Consider the following 22272-nt stretch of genomic DNA (forward strand, 5'->3'; position numbering starts at 1 on the left):
AGTCCTCTGGAGGTAGCGATAGGGATCTCTGTGAGTTCAAGATCAGCCTGGTCTCCATAGCAAATTCCAGGACAGTCAGGGCTACAGAGACCCTATCTCAAAAAACAAACAAACAAAAACAAAACAACAAAAAAAAGAGTACATCAAACTTTTCTTCACCTAAAGATACATGAGCCTTCTAACATAATATGGAGCAGATTGCCTTTGTGAGAACTCTAGACATCCCTACAGAGGTTACAATATCCCAAGCAAATACAAACTAAGTGATGACACACGCGTTTAATCCCAGCACTCAGGCAGAGGCCAGGCCAGCCTGGTCTACAAAGTGAATCCAGAACAGCCATGGCTACACAGAGAAACTTTGTCTTGAAAACAAACAAACAAATAAACAAAAGATATGAATTGGATTAGTAAAATCTGATGCATTTAACAACCACACCCCATTTGCCCTTCTGCATGGCTCCCTTCCCAGGTGAGAATTTGGTAATGATTTCTAGAGTATGAAATTGAATTTCCTGCAACCAAAGCAAATATGGACCAATGGGACTACATCACACTTAAAAACTTTTGCTCAGGAAATGGAACAGCATCCAAAATAAGGTATGCATATGTGAAAAGTATATGCCTGCTAAGAACTTAGTATCCTCAGTATATAAAGAATTCTACAACCCAACCTTTTACTAGCTAACTTAGCCTAGCTAGCTAGGCATGGGGCCTCATGCCTATAATTCCAGCACTTAGAAAGCTGCATGAAAGGGTTGTTTTGTGTTCAAGGCCAGCCTGGGATACACAGTAAGACTCTTTCTCACTAGGTGTGTGTGTGTGTGTGTGTGTGTGTGTGTGTGTGTGTGTGTGTAAACGGCATTTCTCCACATAAAATATACAAATGCCCAACAAATATCTGGAAGTATTAGAAAACATAAGTTAAAAATATATCTGTGCATACATTAGGCTAACTGATATATATATATATATATATATATATATATATATATATATATATATATATATGTATTATATTGGCAAGGATGTGAAGAAACTGGATTTGTTGTGTTCTGCTGGTGGGATTATGGAATAATGCAGCCACTATGTAATTGTTTAGAGCATCTACCATGTGTGGTTACAGTGCCTTTAAACATGTAACATATCTTTCACAACAATGGTAGACAGAGTGGGCTTGTGTTTCCCCTCTGAGTTCCTCCTCTGTCTCTTATACTTGGAGCACACTCGGCTTCTTGTCCACTGAGGATTCTCCTGTTGTTTACTAGCTGTGTTACGAATTTTCTTATTGTATTGATATCTTCATTTTAAATGATGTAGGGATAGAGGAGAGGCCTACAATTTGTGCTCGGTCCAATTCCTTCCTTCCTTCCTTTTCTTTTTCTTTCTTTCCTTTTTAGTTTTTCAAGACAGGGTTTTCCTGTGTGTACTCCTGCCTGTCCTGGAATCTCTTCATAGACCAGCTGGCCTCAAACTTACACAGATCCACCTGCCTCTGCCTCCCAAATACTAGAATTAAAGGTGTGCACCACCACTGCCCGGCTTCAGTACAATTTCTTTCTTTCTTTCTTTTTTCATTTGGAGGCTCACATTTATTTTTTGGAAGGAAGGAAAAATTATGTTAACAATGAAGCAAGCTGAAAATTACGTAGCAACCAGTATACATTAATAAGTGGAGTGAGGCAGAATACATGCTTGTCATGTTTACTTTCCCAATTATGCATTTTTCGGGGAAGGAGAATCAAAATGCAAAGAAAGCACTTAGTTTAAAGCATAAAAATCAGCCACCATTCCCTGGACAATATCTACATTTCCCTGTGAAGAAGAAAAAAAAAAAAGCTACACAGTTGTTACAACCGCCTTTTAGGCATTGTATTCTGCATGCCAAGTATTGAAACCTTTCCTAAATACTAGAGAAAAATACCTAGATTTTTATGCCAGCTAAGAATAAGAAGACTGGTGTATTTGCCATCAGTGGGTCCTGATGCTGCAAGACAGAGAAAGTTAGCTGGGTGTGAGGATGCATGTCTGTAATCCCAGCACTCTGGAGGTAAAGGCAAGAAGGAAGACTGGGAGTTGAAGAAGGTCATCCTCTCATGTTCACCTACGTGGTAAGTTCAAGGCCAGCCAGTGGAATTCTTAAGATAAGTCTCTGTGAAGTGTTACCCAGCACTAAACATGCACAGCGCTTTATCACCATTAAGTAGCTTTCGCTCAAAAGCATGACGCTATCACGTGAAGCTGATAGCGGAACACTAGTTGCTTAAACGGCTGCATGGGCTCTCACAGTCTGCCTCTCAGTTTTGTCCTAGGCGCCGTCTCTCCTGCAGTTGTCGTCCCCTCCATGCTGCTGCTGCAAGAAAACGGATATGGCGTTGAAAAAGGCATTCCAACCCTGCTAGTGGCTGCCAGCAGTTTGGACGATATTGTGGCCATCACTGGATTCAACACATTTCTGAGCATAGTCTTTTCATCTGGTAAATAAGAAAATTAACCACCTTTTTCTGTAGTTCTTTAAGCTGGGTTTCTGGCATCCCCTTTATATTTATTAACCCAAACCTTAATATGTCTTTATTCTTCGTAGAAAGCTCATCTTGACGAGGTAAGGTGCTTCAGTGGATCTTCTAAATATTAAAAAAAATGAAATGATTTCTCCAAAAGCCCCCAAACAGTATTTTTTTTTTAACTTTGTCAAAACTTAGCTTTAGCTGGGCAGACTCTTAACTATCTCACCTAAGTTAATCTGTCCACCTTGCCTCACCCAGCCATGTGGCCAGATATCCTCCAGATGTCTCCTCTTGAAAAGCCTTTTTTCTTTTCCTTTCCCAGAGTTCCTTATTTCCCTACTAGGAAGTCCCACCTTCCACTTCCTGTCCTTCTGCCCAGCTGATTGGCCAATCAGATTTTTATTGACAGCTGTTACATCCACACAAGATAGTCCTCTACAATTCTCCTTTTTAGTCCAATAAAAAGCCACATATGCACACATATATAATAAACAACATTATTAACAATAATTTTGAAACAGTCTAGAAAACCACATATTAAAGTTACGTCTGAGCTTTGGCCTATTAGGGCTCTTAGAAAAGGTGTAACTAGAGCTCTTTCCACCACATGAGACCACAGAGAAGGTGACTTATGAGGAAAAGACCTTTACCAGATACCAAAGCCTTGATACTTGACTTCTTGCTCTCCAGAATGGAGAGAACTTTAGGTTGTCTACAGATGACTGATGCTGAAACAATAGGAATTAGACTTGAAAGAAGATTTGCAAATCACTAACAGGCATCTGAAAAATGTTCTCATGTAATCATTAGAAAAGTATAAGAACAGAATATCTGATAAAGTGTCCATTAGAATTTTTAACAGGAATCACACAGAGTCAGGAGGTTTCTTCAGCTAATATGGGCATCACAACTATATTGAGTCTTTTAATCATGAACAAATGTATTTTACACACACACACACACACACACACACACACACACACACACACACACACACACATATCCCAGCCATGTTTTAAATTATCAGTCCAAACCTTTCACCTTAGTTACGTTTACTCTGTATTTCTTTTTGTTATTCAAAATAAGTTCCTTAATTGTCTTTTCACTGCTAGTATATGAAACAACTGATAGCTTAGTGCTGATTTCATAGCAAAGAACTTCGCAGGTTCGTTTATGACAGGTTTATGTTTGGAGGATAAATGTCAGGGTCCTCTGTGTCTGTCTCATTGTGTGTGTGTGAGGAGTAGATGCAGGTGAAAAGCATGCCAAGGTGTGCATGTGGAGTCAGAGAACTACTTCAGGTGTCAGTCCTGGCCTTCAACCTCGGTTTGAGACAAAATCTCTCATTGTACACTGCTTTGTACACCAAGCTAGAGCGCTGCGAGCTTTTGAAAATGCCATCTATGCCTCCGTCTCCCTTCACTGCTCATTGGCACTGCAAATGCTTATATTGCAGCATCTAGTTTTGGTTTGGTTTGGTTTTTGTATTTTCAAGACAGTGTTTCTCCGTGTAACAGAGGCCTGGCTGAGCTGGACTTGCTTTGTAGACCAGCCTGGCCTGGAACTCACAGAGGTCGGCCTGCCTCTGCCTCCCAAATGCTGACGTTAAAGGTATGCACCACCACACACAGCCAACTTCAGGTTTTTTTTAATGTGGGTTCTGGGATCCAAACTCAGATCATCTGGCTTGCAAGGCAACCACTTTACCCACTGAGGTATCTCTTTGGCCCCAGATTTTAAGGTTTTCTGTATATAAGGTCAATCCACTTATAAAGAGAGATTTTTTTTTTCCTTTCCAATTTGAATGCCTTTTATATCTCTTTCTCTGGCTAGAATTGCTAGTCCTTTGGGAATAGAATTGGGGGAAATGGCATCATTGCCTTATTACTGACCTTTAGAAGGAAACTTTTCATTTCCCAGTCCATATGAAGTTAGTTGTGTGGCCTTTATCAGGAGATACATTGCTTCTCTTCTGAATCAAGTAGCTTCACCAGGAAAGGTTATTTGCCTCGAATGCTGCACCAAGCAAGGTAATCTTGTAATTTCTGTCCCTTCTTTTAATGTGTCACATGAAAGAGTTTTGTATCTTGACCCCAGATTTAAAAAAAAAAAAAAAAAAACACTTTGGGAGACTGGGGAGATGGTTTAATAGTTAAGAGTACTTGCTGCCTTCCAGAGTACCTGGATTTGGTTTCCAACACCTACATGGAGGCTTAGGGACAGCTCTGACTCTAGCTCCAGACCATCTCATGCCTCCTTGTGGCATCATCAGGCATGCACATGGTCCATATACTTACATGCAGGCAAGATGCTCATAAAATAAACAAAATCTTCTAAAAACCCATCTGCATCCCTTTTGCATTCCAAGATTAATTCAAGTTGATCATGGTGTATAATCCAATTAATGTGCTGTTGAATTCAGTCAACTGGTATTGAGGATTCTTGCATATTTATCAGAAGTATTGGCTTGCAGTTTTCTTACAGAAAGTTCGGCTTTGGCATCAAGCTAGTGCTGGCCTCATAGAATAAGTTTAGAGGCTCTTCCTTCTCTTCAGCCTCCATTGTCTACGAATTTTCAAACTGCTGGTGTTTTCCCTCTTTTCACTTGGCACAGTTTCAAAACTCTCGGGTTCAGGAGCATATTTGTGACCTCTCCTTTGTTCCTGACAGCACTTGTATCCAGCAGCTTGTGTGCCAGTTAGGAGAAGGTGAGACAAAAACCAGGGCTTTAGGCAACCTCCAGGACTGTCCCTTTCTTCTCTTTTCCTCTCAACAGAGGAGTAGCAGGTGGGAGACATTCCCCAGCTGTGCCAGCTTGGGAATGGGCTGCAGGGCACAGGGCACTAGCTGCTCTACCTGTCTATGCTGTTGATCCTGACATCTGGATGGCCACATCTTCTCAGTTGGCTTATGGGGTGCCTTGCAGTCTTTTAGGCTATCTGTTATTGTTCAGTTCTGTCTGCTGGGGCCCAGGCTCAGTATTCCCATTCCAGCATCTTGCCCATATCACTCTAGTCTTCTGAGTGGAAAATATTTCTAACACTTACATATGTTTGGCTAATTCAATGCTCAGAGTAAAATCAAACAATTTTTTAAATTGGGAGTCAAGTGTTTTTATTGATTTATTTTTATTCCCAATGATTGTGTATATACATTATTTATATTAAAACATATTGAAAACCTGATTGACTCGTCCATGTCTAGGACTAACCTTGGGATACAATTGTTTTATGTGTTTTTACTGATAAGTTGTCCTTTCTGCATTTACATAGTTAATTATGCACACAACATATCAGAATTGGCAGCATGGCCTAACCAGCCTGTGCCAGTACTCTTGTCACTTGCTCTCCCATCTTTCTCCCTTACTTGGTCCGATAGGTTAAGTGTAAGAAGAGCACATGATTTGTTTATTTTCTGACCCATTTATATGAAGAACTGTTTTTTTTTTCCAAAACAGTGTCTAATGTATAGTGTACATGAAAGTATTTCTCAGTGAAGAGTTTCCCTTATTTTCTGCCCTTACAGGTAGTATACTTAGCAATGTCCTTTCATCCTTGCGGGACGTTCTTATTGGTGTGCTGGTAGGAATTGTAATGGGACTTTTTGTTCAGTATTTTCCAAGTGGAGACCAGGTAAATAAATAAATAAGTAAATAAATAAATAAATATATGGTTTTAAGAACTTTAGTGTGTTAATCAGCCTTGCTTCGCTATAATGAACTACCTGGTAAAACAGAAGGCTTATTTAGCTCACAGTTCTGGAGGTTATAGTCTGCTGTTGACTTGCCTCAACACCCCGGCAGTGTACCATTGCAGAAGCGCTGGAGCAAAACAGAAGAAGGAAGGGAGTGGAACTCAATCCCTTGCTTTAACAGCATGCTTCCCTGATTTCTAGAGGTCCTGCCCTGGCCCACACCACCACCCTGAATCCAGCTTCTAACATAAGGGCTTTGAGAGGGCAGGCAGTCCACAGCAAGCATGGGTGTAGCATAGAACTTTCTTAGACAACTTTAGACGGTCAAACATAAAATTGCATGCTTAAGACTCTTTTCCGAAAGTTGCCTCTGGTGCCTACTGTCTGCTTAAACTGAGCCTAATGGTGGTTATTTCCAAGTAGCCTTGATTAATGTCACTGTGTCCTAATCTGGAAAATGAAAATACTGAGAACAATGAATGTGATTGCCCTCTTTCTTCCACCCACCCCCATTTCAACTAAGTCATCTATTTATGCCTGAAAACTTTCTTAAGACTTTTTCCCCCCCAAAACTTTCTCTTGAACAACTTTGAGACAGAGATAAGTGCTCATTTATCTTTTCATATTTTCTGATTTAAATTTGACTCCATTCCCTTTGACAAGGGTTTTAGACCTGATTGTTGTTGGTGTTGGTGGCAATTTTGAGACAAAGTTTATCTATGTAGTAGAGGTTGGTTTGAACTCAACAGTTGACGTTGTTCTGCCTCAGCTTATAATTTGGTAACTTGCACCAAAGTTACCAAATCTTTTAAAGAAATAAACCTTCAGCCAGGTACAGTGGCACACACCTGTAATCTCAAGCACTAGGGGATTATGAGGTCAGCCTGGTCTACAAAGAGAATCCAGGACAGCCAAGGCTACACAGAGAAACTCTGTCTCGGAGCACACCCCCTGCCCCCCCCAAAAAAAGAAATCTTCAGATACTTATTTTTAACAACTCATTGTTAAAGGAACATTTTCCTCACTGCTCAGGTAGAGTCTGGTAAGCATTTTGCTGTTGGTGTCAGTACTGTGTAAAGAGTGAGAGTCGTATATGTGATATGTATTACTTGGTTCTGCATTTGCCAAAAGTTCTGATGCAAAATAAAGTCAGCATTTTGGAGACTATTTTATTTTACTTTTACAAATATTGTAGCAAAGGGTAAAAAAAAAAAAAAAAAAAAAAAAAAAGATAATGCCACATCTTGTATGTTTAATGTAAAACAACTTCTAAATGTGTGTTTCTAGGAGAGACTTACACAGAGGCGAGCCTTCCTTGTTCTGAGTATATGTATTTCTGCTGTCTTAGGCTGTCAGCACATTGGCTTACATGGATCTGGAGGACTGGTCACACTAGTGATGTCATTCATGGCAGCAAAAAAATGGACTAAAGAGAAGGTGAGTGTTTTTAGGAAGTCACCCCCATCTGGTTGGAAGATGTTCACTTCTTCCAGGAAGTGCATGGAGTGAGGGATTAAGTATTACAGAAAACCACTGTGAACTCCAGTTAGATGCACTCACAAATTGAGCTCTCATGTTAGAGTTCCCCCAAGTTTTATGTGATTTGGTTATATCACGCTGATTAATTATCTTATTCTTTGAATGTTTAGTTCTGCAATTCATCCATGAAAACATGTTCCTAGAATTTGCCATATCTGTGTCCCTAATGCTACATTGTTTTTTTTTTTTAATTCTATTACATTAGTTAGTATTTGAGTTAACTAGGGATCTCTACTGTGCTCATTATGTTTTGCCTTTGAATAAACTTGTTTATAGCTTATGCTTAATTATTATCATCATCATTATTACATTTATTTACAGGGAAGGGCTTGGAGGTCAAAGAACAACTCATAGAATCAATTGTTTTTCCAGCGGGTGGGTCCTAAAGACTCAAATTGAGGTTGTCAAGCTTTGTGTCAGTCAACTTTACCCACCCAACTCATATTTATTTTAACTGATGACATAAAAATGGTACAAAAGAGAAAAGATAAAGATCTTAAAGATCGGGGGCTGGAGAGATGGCTCAGTGGTTAAGGGCACTGCCTGCTCTTCCAAAGGACCTGAGTTCAATTCCCAGCAACCACATGGCAGCTCACAACTGTCTCTTATAACTCCAAGATCTGACACCTTCACACCAATGCACATAAATTACAGTTAAATAAAATATATTTTTAAAAAAAGATCTTAAAGATCAAATTGTACAGAATGGGGCTGGAGAGATGGCTCAGTGATTAAGAGCACTGGCTGCTCTTCCAGAGGTCCTGAGTTCAATTCCCAGCACACACATGGTGGCTCACAACTATCTGTATTATGATCCGATGCCCTCTTCTGGTGTGCATGAAAACAGTGTACTCATGTACATAATAAATAAATATCTTTTTAAAAACATATAGAATGAATGCAAAGTCCCTGCGGCCTAAATATTCAGCTTATTGCCATTAATTAATCATTTTAACCAATACTATAATTTGTAGATATGTATATATACATAAATATATATTCCATTTTAAAAATAAAATTTTACTATCATGAACAGCTTTCTTCATGTAGCCTTTTCATATATACAAGTATATATGGACTCCTAACAATGTATTTTTCTGGATTGAAAATAGCCTTTATGTTGACAGATACTGCTAAAGTATCACTCAAAAAGATTTCCAGTATTTATACTCCTTTCAACAGAATAGGAACATTACTAAGAACAACTTTAAAATAGTCACCATGAGTCTTGGGAAGCAGGATATTTTCTTGATGTGTGTGTGTATGACCTGTCTAAATTCACTCTCATGGACCAGGTTCCAGAACTGTTCTTAGGCAGGTCTTCCTGCTCCTCCTAGACCTGGTGGTTGCTGTGTATGCTCCTCATGCCGCATGCTGTGCTTCTGTCCCTAGAACTCCTTCTGAGATTACTGGGACTCCAAAGACTTTCACTTTTCTGGAACACAACGATGAGATGACACTCTATAGCTTTGTGTGTTTCCTTAGCTAGATTCTGTTTGAATAAAAGACATTACTCAATTTTCAGAAATTTAAGTTTTAAAATTTCCTGAAAAATGAAATATCATTGGGCATGGTGGTGCATGCCTTTAATCCCAGAGCTTGGGAGGCAGAGGCAGAGGCAGGTGGATCTCTGTGAGTTCAAGGCTAGCCTGGTCTACAAACCCAGTCTAGGACAGCCAGAGCTGTTACACAGAGAAATCCTGTCTTGAAAAACTTTAAAAAAAAGTGTTATCAATTTATTAAATGGTAACAATAGCTTTACATTTCTGAAATGCAGCTAAATTTATGTGCACAATAACCAAAAAATGTAAAATTCTAAAATGCAGTTATCTTTACATGCTATAACTAAAATATATTTCCCTTTCTTATAGGTTGGAATCCAAAAAATTATTGCAAGCACATGGAATATTTTTCAGCCACTTCTTTTTGGCTTAGTTGGAACAGAAGTAGCTGTTGACTCTCTTGAGTCAAAAACTATTGGTAAGAGTGTAGAACACAGAAGATAGAAAATACAGGATTTTAAAAATTATGAATATTTTATTTTTGTTTATACCATGTTGTTAATGGCTTTAAAGACTTTCAAAATTTACACTGATTGTATTGATTCTCTTTTCTTTTACCTTGTGTATTTCTTTGCTTTCAGTCAAAGACAACCTTATCTCCCAAGTGATCCAAAGAAATATATTACAGGAAACATTAGATAGCATTAGATGCTTCTGATTACATTCCTTTAAACATGTTTCCAAAAAGATTAGTTCACAATTAAATACATTCCATTCGAAATATATGATTTAAAATGAACTGAATGCCATGTCATCAGTCTTTCTTGTCATGGTACTCCCACCAGAACATAAGCTAATACTTTAGAGAGACACTCCATGGAGGCTGGGGAGATGGCTTGGCTGGTAAACTGCTAGTCGCGCAGTGCTTTGATCCTGTGCTTGATCCATCCCCAGCACCTATGTGAAATCTAGTCTCAGTAGCCCTGAAAGGCAGGGACAGAGGCTTGCCACTATAGTCAATTAGTGAGTCTCAAAAAGAGGCCATTGCACAAGACACCAAACGTAAACCCCTGGCCTGCATGAGTGCACATGCACACCCTACACACCCCTACACACCCTTACACATGTACGCACACAACAACAGCACCTCATTTTTACTTTATACTTGTTTTGTTTTTCATTTTTTGTTTTTTCAAGACAGGGTTTTGCTGTGCATCTTTGGCTTGGCTGTCCTGGACTTGCTTTGTACACCAGGCTGGCCTCTATACTCACAGCGATCCACCTGCCTCTGCCTCCTGACTGCTGGGATTAAAGGCGTTCACCGTCATGCCTGGCCCTATTTTATGCTTTTCATAATTACTATTCTTACTTAAAATAGATATAATGGAGCACAGCATCATAATATTCATAAACTTTTCAGGAACTTTAAAGTTCATTTCTCTGGGAAGTGCTTTGTTTTCACACCTGTTTATATGTATTCTAGGCATGTGTATTGCTACCCTGGGTTTGGCATTATGTGTTCGAATTTTAGCTACCTTTTCACTGATGTCTTTCGCTGGATTTCGTTTTAAGGAGAAAGTATTTATTGCTTTATCGTGGATGCCCAAAGCTACAGTCCAGGTAGGAACATACTACGTCATTAGAATAATTTTAGTTTTGACAAGTTTTAAAAGTTCTAAATTTACCATGTTGGATTGATAACTACTTTTTAAAACCCAGAGCTGGGGAGAATGCTGATGGCAAAAGAGTCTTGCTATGCAAGTATGGAACATGAGTTTGTGTTCACAGCACCTCCATAAAAACAGACTTGGCTTCAGTGCCTGGAATCCCAGCTCCGGGTGTGGAGAAGGAAGGGCAGGGCCAGAGGTGATAGGACTGCCATGGCCCACCAGCCTCCAGCACATTGGTAGAAGTATAAGACTGACATCATCTGTCCTGCCTACGTGCACAGACAGGCACATGGCACACATGTGTACATGTACACACACACTTAATGTGACCTTTAAAAGATTTGTTTTTAAAGCAATTGTTCTGAAATTTAGAAGTGTACTTTTTGTTTGTTTGTTTGTTTGTTTGTTTGTTAGAGACAGGGTTTCTCTGTGTAGCCTTGGCTCTCCTGGAACTCACTATATAGACCAGGCTGGCCTTGAACTCAGAGATCCTCCAGCCTCTGCCTCCCAAGTGCTGGGATTAAAGGCATGCACCACTGCACCCAGCTAGAAGAGTACTTTTAAAGGACAAATAATCTTTAGATTTTATGAAAATATTTTCCTTTTCTAATTTTCTAAAGAATAAAATAGACCAAGGTTTGGTGGAGCATATCTGTTTCCAGCACCTGAGAGGTAGAGGGAGGTAGATCTCTGTGAGCACAAGGACAGACAGCCTGGTCTATGTATCTAGTTCAAGGATAGCCAGGGCTATATAGTTAGACCTTATCTTGAAAGAAAGAAGGAAGGAAGGAAGGAAGGGAAAGAAAAAAAGAAAAACTTTAAAATAAGTACAGTACACATCATAATATGGGGACTACTTTATTTTGCTGAATGCTTTAGGGGTAAATGTTGTGCCTTTAGAGACACATTGGTTTTTTTAAGTGTATCTTTCCTTACCCTGCCACTCACTCCACACAAATACATATATATTGTTTTTAATTAGATATTTGTTTTTATGATTTATAACTATGATTGTACAGGAAGGATAGAGATAGTGTCCTTTTGGGGCATTTTGTTTCTTTCCCTTTTTAATTTTTTTCCCTACTGCTTGACACAATACCTGACAGAAAGAAAGTTGTCATAATGAAGGTTCCTACTGCTGATAGCCACATGACCAAACACCAAGACCAAAAGCAAATGGTTTATTTCATCTTAGACTTCCATGTCCCTGTCCATCATCAAGAGAAGTCAGTGTAGGAACTCAAGGCAGGAACCTGGAGCCAGGAACAGAATCAAGTCGTGGAGAACTTTGCTTACTGGCTTGCTGTCCATAACTTGTTCAGCTTGATTTCTTATACCACTGAAGACCATGGGCCGAAGGGTAGCGCCTCCCTCCAGGAGTGGGCTGGGCCCTCCCACATCAGTCATTAATCAAGCCCACAGGCAATCTGACAGAAACATTTTCTCAACTGAGGTTCTTCTTTCCAAATACAACTTGTGTCAAGTTGACAAAAAAACCTAGCTGGGACAGAGGTAAACATACCCTGCATGCCTGTACAAATAAATGATTGAATTAATGAAGGCTTTGTGGTTTTTATCTTTATTCTAAAATAATTTCCTCCTATCAAAATATATTGCTACATAGTGTTCAATTGTTAACATGGCAGCATAGGACCTTGCTTTTCTGGGATTTTTTTCCCTCCTTTTTGGTGCTACAAAATAGAAGCTTATACCTTTCTGTGAAACAGAATTTTCTGTTAGGGTTAGAACTGCAAGCTTTTAAGACCAGATTGTTAGTTGTGAATACTGCGTTGCTTGCCTAGGTCTTTAGCTAGTTACCTCTTCATCTCTCGGCTCATTGGTTTCCTCATTTTGTATAAGGATCTATGACCATGTCTACCAAATGGTTGAGGGGCTGAATGAAATAATCCCTGTAAAGCTTTCAGCATAATTTCTGGCATTATAGTGCTGATCCACGAACAATATTATAGTTATTTTATCTCATTGTCAAGTCATAAATAGTAATGACCTGTTTTTCTTGTAGGGAACAATAGATCTATAAAAAGAATGTCTGTCTGTCTTTCTGTCTGTCTGTCATCCCTACTTCTGGTGATACACTCGTGGTTTTGTTTTATTTTTCATCATACCCTAAAGCAGGGTGAATGAAGAAGAGCCCACTTCCTAAGCTTGTTGGCTTTTTTTGTCCTCTTTCCCTAGCATCCGAGCTACATTGTATTCTATTCTATACAAATGTTAAGAACTGGAAAGACATATAAATCTTTTTTTTTTTTTTTAACTAAAGATCGTGTGCATAGTAGGCAAGTGTGCTACCACAAAAGTGTAACACAGGCAACATTTGTACTCAAGTAGAGCCGTGTGTCCTCCATATGCATTAAAACAAATATTTTAAATTTAACATCTCTCCCCTTTCTTCCATGTTCTGTCCTCTTATTTACCCAGGTGGGTTTTTTTTTTTTTCATTTTTTCTTTTTTAAGGGGGGGGGGTGTTTGTTTTTTGTTTGTTTGTTTGGTTTGGTTTGGTTTTTCGAGACAGCATTTCTCTGGGTAGCCTTCGCTGTCCTAAACTTACTTTGTAGACCAGGCTGGCCTCGAACTCACAATGATCTGCCTGCCTCTGCCACCTGAGTGCTAGGATTACAGGTGTGCACCACTACACCTGACTTGCCCAAGTGGTTTTCTTCCAGATATATTTGCCAGGAAGAATATACAATTAATGGTTAAATGATACAGGTTACTCCACACTTGGTCTTTTCTTTCTAGTACGTTGTCACTCTGTTTCATCATGTGTGATTTTACAACAACCATTTTCTTTTACTATCTGTTAACTGTGAGTAACATTTTTCTTTTGCTCTGTGTCCTCCCTCACTGCAGGCTGTCTTAGGTCCTCTGGCTCTAGAAACAGCAAGGGTCATGGCACCCCACTTGGAAGGATATTCAAAGGATGTGATGACAGTAGCCTTTCTAGCCATCCTCATCACAGCTCCAAATGGAGCTCTCTTCATCGGCATAATGGGGCCCAAAATACTTGAACGTAGTGAGGTGATAACCCCTTTAAAAGTGGAGCTGTCAGATTATCATCAACATTAAGAAGTTTGCCATCTAATGAATTAGACACTTTGTCTAATGTCCCACCTGACAGAAAAGAAGGTTCCAGTGCACAAGTTTGGAGACTGTTCATAGAACTCAAGACTCAGCAAACACAAAGTGTCTCTACAGGGTTTCCTCTGATTTTCAGCCCAAAATAAATTTAATAAAAATAGTATTAAATGCAGTGGTCTTAATTTTTAGTATTTGCATATTTCAAGAATAAAGGAAGTCAGCCAATACCCTAGGAAAATGCAAGGTTATCCTTGAGGCTGAATTTTATGTTGTAATATGAAGTAAGCATAATAAAACTAAACTTCAAGAGAGAGAAAAGCATCCTTTGAATTCCGAAGTTGGGAAGATGAGAGGCTAAATTTCACATGGGAGCATAACTCCCATCACTTCAGTTAAAACAACTAGTAACAGGCTGGGCATGGTGGCACATTCCTTTATTCCCATCACTCAAGAGACAGAGGGAGGTAGTTGTCTGTGAGTTTGAGACCAACTTGGTCTACACAGGCCAGGCAAGGCTGCATAGAAAGACCTACAAACAATCAAACAAACAAATTAGAAAAAAAAGAAAGCTCACCAGGAACATAATGCTTGAACTTCCTATGAGTTGGATGATTAGATTTAAGTTTCAGTTTTAGATAAAACATTGTCAGTAGTCTTTCCTTGCAGAACAAAATGAAATCACAGATGGAAATAAGCAATATTTTCAACCCCAAGTTTAAAATGTAGATATTAAAAGCAGTCTACAGAAATGAAGGCCTGTCAGTTACTATCTCAGTGCTATCTGCTTTTCTTCTTCTTCTTCTTCTTCTTCTTCTTTTTTTTTTTTTTGGTTTGTTTTTTATTTTGTTTTGTTTGTTTGTTTGTTTGTTTGTTTGTTTGTTTCGAGACAGGGTTTCTCTGTGTAGCCTTGGCTGTCCTGGAACTCTCTCTGTGGACCAGGCTGGCCTTGAACTCACAGAGATCCTCATGCCTCTGCCTCCCAAGTGCTGTGATTAAAGGCGTGCGCCACCACTGCCTAGCTCTATCTGCTTTTCATTAGTCGCAGTCTTCTTCCATATTGGCTGAAGTGCTTAGCCATGCCAATCCAAAATTTGCTACCAGCATTGTGCAGCGCCAGCTGATTTCAAGGCTCTGTAAAGTAAGAATAGTGGTGTAACACCTGCTTAGAAGAGGCCAGCTAGATGGCTCAGGGTTCTGTAAGAGCATTTGAGTGCAAGATGGAGGATCTGAGTTCCCTTCCCAGACCTGTGTAAAAGTGGATGGAGAAGGCTGGCAGCATAAAGTCATTCTTTGACCTCTATGTGTGTGCTGTGCCCCATGTACTCTCACACATACACATATGATTTTTAAAAATAAAAGCTTCTCAAATTACCCTACTAAACAACCTCTTAAAAATTGTGCAAAGTTCCAGTGCAGAGTTTAACATTAATGCAGTTCCTTTTTTTCCTCTTTGGCATGAGCAACATATTGAAGTAGCACAGAATGTAGCGAGAATTACACAGAACGTGCTAGGGATGCAACTAAAATTCAAGGCAACCAACTGTGTTATTCCTATTAAGACTTAGGCATTTTGAGAAAAATATAACCAGATCCAGCAAAAATTCAGATCTCTCTGGGAAAAACAGTAGCTGCAATGGTTGCATCTTTATAATATAGCTCAGACTTTATAACTCTGAGCACACACTGGGTTCCAGGCCAGTAAGATCCTGTCCCACACAGCTAAATCCTAATAGTCACAAGGCTGAGGCAGAAATGCTAAAAGTCAGAGCTAGCCTGGTGCACACAGCAAGTTCCAGGAGAGTCAAGACTATACAGCTAAGACTCTGCCCCCAAACAAATCAGCTTTCTACTTTAAATAACACAAATTATTAATGATATAATTATATCTGTTATATAATATATGTATTATTATTGTTGTTGTTGTTGTTATTATTTAGACAAGGTCTCACTATGTAGCCCTGGGTGGCCTGCAATTTATTATATAGACCAGGATGGCCTCAAACTAAGATATATATGTTAAGGCAAAACATCCATACACATAATAATAAGAAAATGTTCAATAAAATTATGAAGCCAGGAGTGGTGATAGATTTCTATAATCCCAGCAGTCAGGAGGTCAAGGAAAGAAGATCACACATAAAGAGCCAGTCTGGGTTATATAATCCATCTCTATCTTAAAATAATATCAACAATAGGAGACCCCTGTTTTAAATGTCAGCGTCTAGTGCTTTCAACTTACCTTTTAGAACTGTTTTTGTCAGGTGAGAAACAAAGCTCAGTTAGTAAAATGTGTGTCTAGTGGATGCAGGGATTTACTCCCAATACCACAGAACAAACCAGGAATAGTTAAACATGCTTCTAATGCCAACACTCCGGAGGGTTCAAAGCTCAAGGGCATTCTCAGCTATAGAGGGAATTCAAGGCCAGCCTGACATAGCATTGTATCATAAAATATAATTTATTTATAAAAATACTTTTACTGGGGCAGGAGCTATATATAAATCAGCAATTAAGAGCACTTACTGGGAGACTAGGAACCCAACCAGGAGCTACAGACCACAAGTCCTGGAGCCTTAGGTGAGAGGGGTCCACACAGTGCAGAGCACAGGTGTGTCCAGCCTCAGGCCATCCAACTGGCCCACAGAGGATGGGTGCCCAGTCCCAGAGTCTGGACCCATGCCCACCTGCAAGCTGCAGCCTTGCTCTATATCAGGGACTCGGTATCTGGGACTGAACTGTGGGCAGCGAAGCAACAGAGTCTGGATCTGCTGACCTGGGGAGAACCCAGGAAAATGGGTGGATCTGACCTCAGACTGCCCTGCCAGTCCACAGAAAGCCCCAGGGGCCAGCAGCCACAAGAGCATGGTACCCAAAGCACAGTGCAGCCTATTGTGCCATGCCTACACTCTTTCTCTCTCCCTCTCTGACTGAACTGTGGGCTACAGAGAAACAGCTTCAGTGTCTGCTACCCAGGGGAATCCCAGAGTGTGGATCTGGCATAGATCTGAGCTCAGATCATCCTGTCAGTCCACAGAGAGACTGACCCTCACAGGGGGTCCAGGCAGCTGTGGACATGCTCTCCAGCTACAGATCTATAGCTGCACTCGGGCTGAATGATGTAAGGTGGCATGGCCTGATGGATCAAGCAGAAACCTAGCCAGCTACCTCAACCCAGTGGACTAGTCCCACAGTCTCTCAGGCAGGACTAAACCCTGCCTGAATGAATAGGCTGAAGCCTAGCCAACATCCACAAGCAGGAAGGCAGTATCTGCCCTCTTAGGCGGCATTGAACCCCTGGCCTCATGGCCTGGAAAGACCAGGTGGAAGCCTAGACAACCACCACAAGGAAGCAGGGGTCCCCACACACTTGGGCAGACTGAACCTAGGCCTCCAAGCCCCAGTGCCCAAGGGCAAGGTTTCCAAAGGCCAGTACCTACACTACCTTGAATTGAACCTTGGGCTGCAGAGCACGAGCACTGGCCGCTGCTGGCCAAGTGGGGAGCCCAGGGTGTGGAGTAAAGTCCCCTGGAACTGAAACAAGGTCATCTGCCTGATCAAGAGAAGGGTTCCTTGATCCCTACAGGTGGAGGTTCTTGACCTATAAACACTCACCAACGAACTGCTTTCAATAACCAGTGAAGAATACCAAAATCTACCTCCCAACATCAGAGACAGCAAGATTACTAAAGGCCAGTATTAAAACACAAACAGCAAAACCAAAACAATATGGCATATCCAGAACCTTGTTATCTCAAAGAATTCAACCCTAGGAACTCAAACACAACTGAAGCACAAGAAAATGACCTCAAATTCTTAGTAATAAACATGATAATGGAGGAAATGAATAAAATCCATAAACAAATATAGGAAGATGCAGCCAAACAATTGAGGACATTAGAGAGGCCATGGCAGAAACCTATAGAGAGGAAATGAAGAAATCGCTGGAAGAATTCAGGAAAATACAAACAATCAGATGAAGGAAATCAATAAAACAGGTCAAAATCTGAAGATGAAAATAGAAACTAATAAAAGCACAGAGAGAAGAAAGCCTACAACAAGAGAACTTAGAGGAGAAAACAGGAAATGTAGAGGTAAGCTTTGCCAACAGAATTCAAGAGATGGAAGAGAGAATCTCGGGGATAGAAGATACAATAGAAGAGTTTGATGCAAAGAAAATGTGAAAAATTCTTGACACAAAACATCCAAGAAATCAAGGACACCACGAAAAGACAAAACCTAAGGATAATAGGACTGGAGGAAAGAGAAGACACCTAGCTCCAAGGCCCAGAAAATATTTTCAGCAAAATCAAAGAAGAAAAATTCCCCAATTTAAAGAAAGAGATGCATATAAACATACAAGAGGCCTACAGAATACCAGATAGAATAGACTAGAAAAGAAAATCCTCCCACCACATAATAATCAAAACACAAAATGTACAGAACAAAGAAAAAATATTAAAAGCAGCAAAGGGAAAAGACCAAGTAACATATAATGGCAAACCCATCAGAATTATGCCCGACTTTTCAGCAGAGATCCTAGAAACCCTAAGAGACAACAGATGCCAGCCTGTACTACTATACCCAGCAAAACCTTCAATAACCACAGATGGAGAAACCAAGATATTCCATGACAAAAACAAATTCAAACTATTTATCCACAAACCCGGCCCTACAGAAGTTACTAGAAGGAAAACTCCAACCCAAAATGATGAACGACAACCAAGATAACACAGGAAATAGATAACTTCACTGTTGCGAAACATAACCACACAAACACTCTATTGTAACCAAGATCAAAATCAAGGGACTTAACAGTCGCTGGTCATCTCAACATCAATTGTCTTAATTCTCCAGTAAAAAGACACAGACTAACTGAATCGATACACAAATAAGACCCAACATTCTTCAGCATTCAAGAAACACATCTCAGCTACAATGATAGACATTACTTCAGGGTAAAAGGTTGGAAAAAGGTATTCCAAGCAAATGGACACAAGAAAGAAGCTGATGTAATCATTTTAATATCTAATAAAATAGACTTTTAACAAAAATTAATCAAAAGACATGAAGAAGGACACTTTATACTCATCAAAGGAAAATCCAGCCAAGATGTCATCACAATTCTGAACATCTATGCCCCCAATGCAAGAGCACCCATATTTGTAAAAGAAATATTAACAAAGCTTAAACCACACATTGATCCCACACATTAATAGTGGAAGACTTCAACACTCTATTTTGATCAAAGAATAGGTCAACAAAACAGACACTAAACTGAGAAATAATGATACTAATTGATGTCATAAATCAAAGGGACCTAACAGATATATACAGAACTTTTCACCCAAACACAAAAGATTATATCTTCTTCCCTGTACCTCATGGAACCTTCTCCAAAATTGATCATATAGTAGGTCACAAAGCAAGCCTCAACAAATACAAGAAGGTTGAAATAATACCTTGTATCCTATTACATCACTATGGACTAAAGTTGGACTTCAACAACAGAACTAGCAAAAAGCCTACACACATGGAAACTAAACAACTCTCAACTCAATGACAACTGAGTCAGGGAAGAAATAAAGAAATTAAGGACTTCCTAAAATTCAATGAAAATGAAGGTACAGCATACCCAAATTTATGGGACACCTTGAAAGCAGTGCTAAGAGGAAAATTCATAGCACAAAGTGCCTTCATAAAGAAACCGGAAACATTCATATAGGCAACTTAACAATACATCTGGAAGCCCTAGAAAAAAAAAAAAGAAGAAACAGAAACACCCAAGAGGAGTAGACAGCTGGAAATAATCAAACTCAGGGCTAAAATAAATAAATTAGAAACAAAGAGAACAATTCACAGAATCAACAAAACCAAGAGCTGATTCTCTGAGAAAAACAACAAGATAGATAAATCGTTAGCCAAATTAATCAAAAGGCAGAGAGACACTATCCAAATCAACAAAATCAGAAATGAAATGGGAGACATTAACAACAGACACTGAAGAAATACAAAGAATCATTAGGTCCTACTTCAAAGGCTTATATGACACAAAATTTGAAAATCTAAAGGAAAGGGACAATTTTCTTGATCAATTCCACTTGCCAAAGTTGAATCAAAATCAGAAAAACAAATTAAATAGTCCTATTTCTCCTACAAAAATAGAAGCAGCCATTAAAAGTCTCCCAACGAAAAAGAGGCCAGGGCCAGATGGTTTCAGCACAGAATTCTACCAGACCTTCAAAGAAGAGCTAATACTGATACTCTTTAAGCTACTCCACAAAATAGAAATGAGTGGAACATTTCCAAACTCATTCTATGAGTTTGATACCTAAACCTCACAAAGACCCAGCAAAGAAAGAGAATTTCAGACCAATTTCTCTTATGAACATTGATGCAAAAATACTCAATAAAATACTCCCAAAACTAATTCAAGAGTACATCAAAGATATTCACAATGACCAAATAGGCTTTGTTCCAGGCATGCAGGGATGGTTCAATATATGGAAATCCATCAATGCAATCCACCATATAAATAAACTGGAAGAAAAAAAATCATATGATCATCTCCTTAGATGCAGAAAAAGCATTTGACAAAATCCAACACCAGTTCATGTTTACAGCTTTGGAGTGATCAGGGATACAAGGCACAAACCTAAACATAATAAAGGCTATATACAGCAAGCCAATGGCCAATATGAAATTAAATGGAGAGAAACTCAAGGAAATTCCACTAAAATCAGGGACTAGACAAGCCTGCCCACTCTCTCCATATCTCTTCAATATAATTCTTGAAGTTCTAGCTAGAGCAAGGAGACAACAAAAGGAGATCACGGGGATCCAAATGGGAAAGGAGGAAGTCAAATTATCCCTATTCATAGATGATATGATAGTGTACATAAGTGACACCCTAAATTCCACCAGAGAACTCCTACAGCTGACAAATACCTTCAGCAAAGTGGGTGGATACAAAATTAACTCAAAAAAGTAGCCCTCCTGTATACAAATGAGAATCGTGCTGAGAAAGAAATTAGGGAAACTACACCCTTTATGATAGCCACAAGTAATATAAAGTATCTAGATGTAACTCTAACCAAGCAAGTAAAAGACTTATATGAAAAAAAAAAAACTTCAAATCTCTGAAGAAGGAAATTGAAGATGACACCAGAAGATGGAAAGATCTCTCTTGTTCATGGATTGGGAGAATTAACATAGTAAAAATGGCCATCTTACCAAAAGCACTTTACAGATTGAATGCAATTCCTATCAAAAAAATTTAAGACATTTTTAAAGACATTGAAAGATAAATTCTCAACTTCATATGGAAAACCAAAAATCCAGAATAGCTGAAACAATCCTGTACAATAAAAGATCCTCTGGAGGAATCTCCATACCTGATCTCAAGCTGTACTATAGCACAACAGTAATTAAAACAGCATGGTACTATCATAGCAATAGGATCGTTGATCAATGGAATCGAATTGAAGACCCAGAAATAAATCTACACACATATGGAAACTTGAGTTTTGACAAAGAAACCAAATCTATTCAATGGAAAAAGGATAACATCTTCAACAAATGGTGCTGGTCTAACTGGATGTCTACATGTAGAAAAATGCAAGTAGACCCATATTTGTCACCATGGACAAAACTCAAGTCCAAGTGGATTAAAGACTTCAACATAAAATCAGGGACACTAAATCTGCTACAAGAAAAAGTGGGGAAGAGCTTCGAATTCATTGGCACAGGAGACTATTTACTGAACAGAAATTCAACAGCCCAGGCTCTAAGGTCAACAATTAATAAATGGGACCTCATGAGGCTGAGAAGGTTCTGTAAGGCAGAAGACACTGTCAACAGAACAAAGCGAAAGCCTATAGATTGGGAAGAGATCTTCACCGACCCTACATCTGACAAAGATCTAATATCCAAAATTTATAAAGAACTTAAGAAATTAAACACCACCAAACCAAATAACCCAATTAAGAAATGGGGCTCAGAACTAAACAGAGAATTCTCAACAAAGGAATATCGACTGGCTGAGAAACACTTAAAGAAATGCTCAACATCTTTAGTCATCAGAGAAATGAAAATCAAAATGACTCTGAGATTCCATCTTACACCCATCAGAATGGCTAAGATCAAAACCTCAAGTGACAGCACATGCTGGCGAGGATGTGGAGAAAGGAGAACACTCCTTCATTGCTAGTGGGAGTACAAACTGATACAACCACTTTGGAAATCAATCTGGTGCTTTCTCAGAAA

The 22272-nt window shown here is 39.3% G+C and overlaps 1 protein-coding gene across 1 annotated transcript in view; it reads left to right on the forward strand.

Moving 5' to 3' along the window:
• Positions 1 to 14176, forward strand: part of LOC127206424 (sodium/hydrogen exchanger 9B1-like) — a 39601-nt gene extending 25425 nt beyond the window's left edge. Inside the window, exons 6-11 of the mRNA XM_051165716.1 lie at positions 2302 to 2477; positions 6033 to 6139; positions 7488 to 7637; positions 9611 to 9719; positions 10725 to 10861; positions 13783 to 14176. Of these exons, the coding sequence (XP_051021673.1) occupies positions 2302 to 2477; positions 6033 to 6139; positions 7488 to 7637; positions 9611 to 9719; positions 10725 to 10861; positions 13783 to 13998 (895 nt within the window). The 3' untranslated portion in view covers positions 13999 to 14176. The remainder of the gene's footprint in view (positions 1 to 2301; positions 2478 to 6032; positions 6140 to 7487; positions 7638 to 9610; positions 9720 to 10724; positions 10862 to 13782) is intronic.
• The last annotated feature ends 8096 nt before the right edge of the window (positions 14177 to 22272 follow it).

The sequence above is a fragment of the Acomys russatus genome, chromosome 23 (assembly GCF_903995435.1).
Source record: "Acomys russatus chromosome 23, mAcoRus1.1, whole genome shotgun sequence".
In the NCBI taxonomy this organism is placed as follows: domain Eukaryota; kingdom Metazoa; phylum Chordata; class Mammalia; order Rodentia; family Muridae; genus Acomys; species Acomys russatus.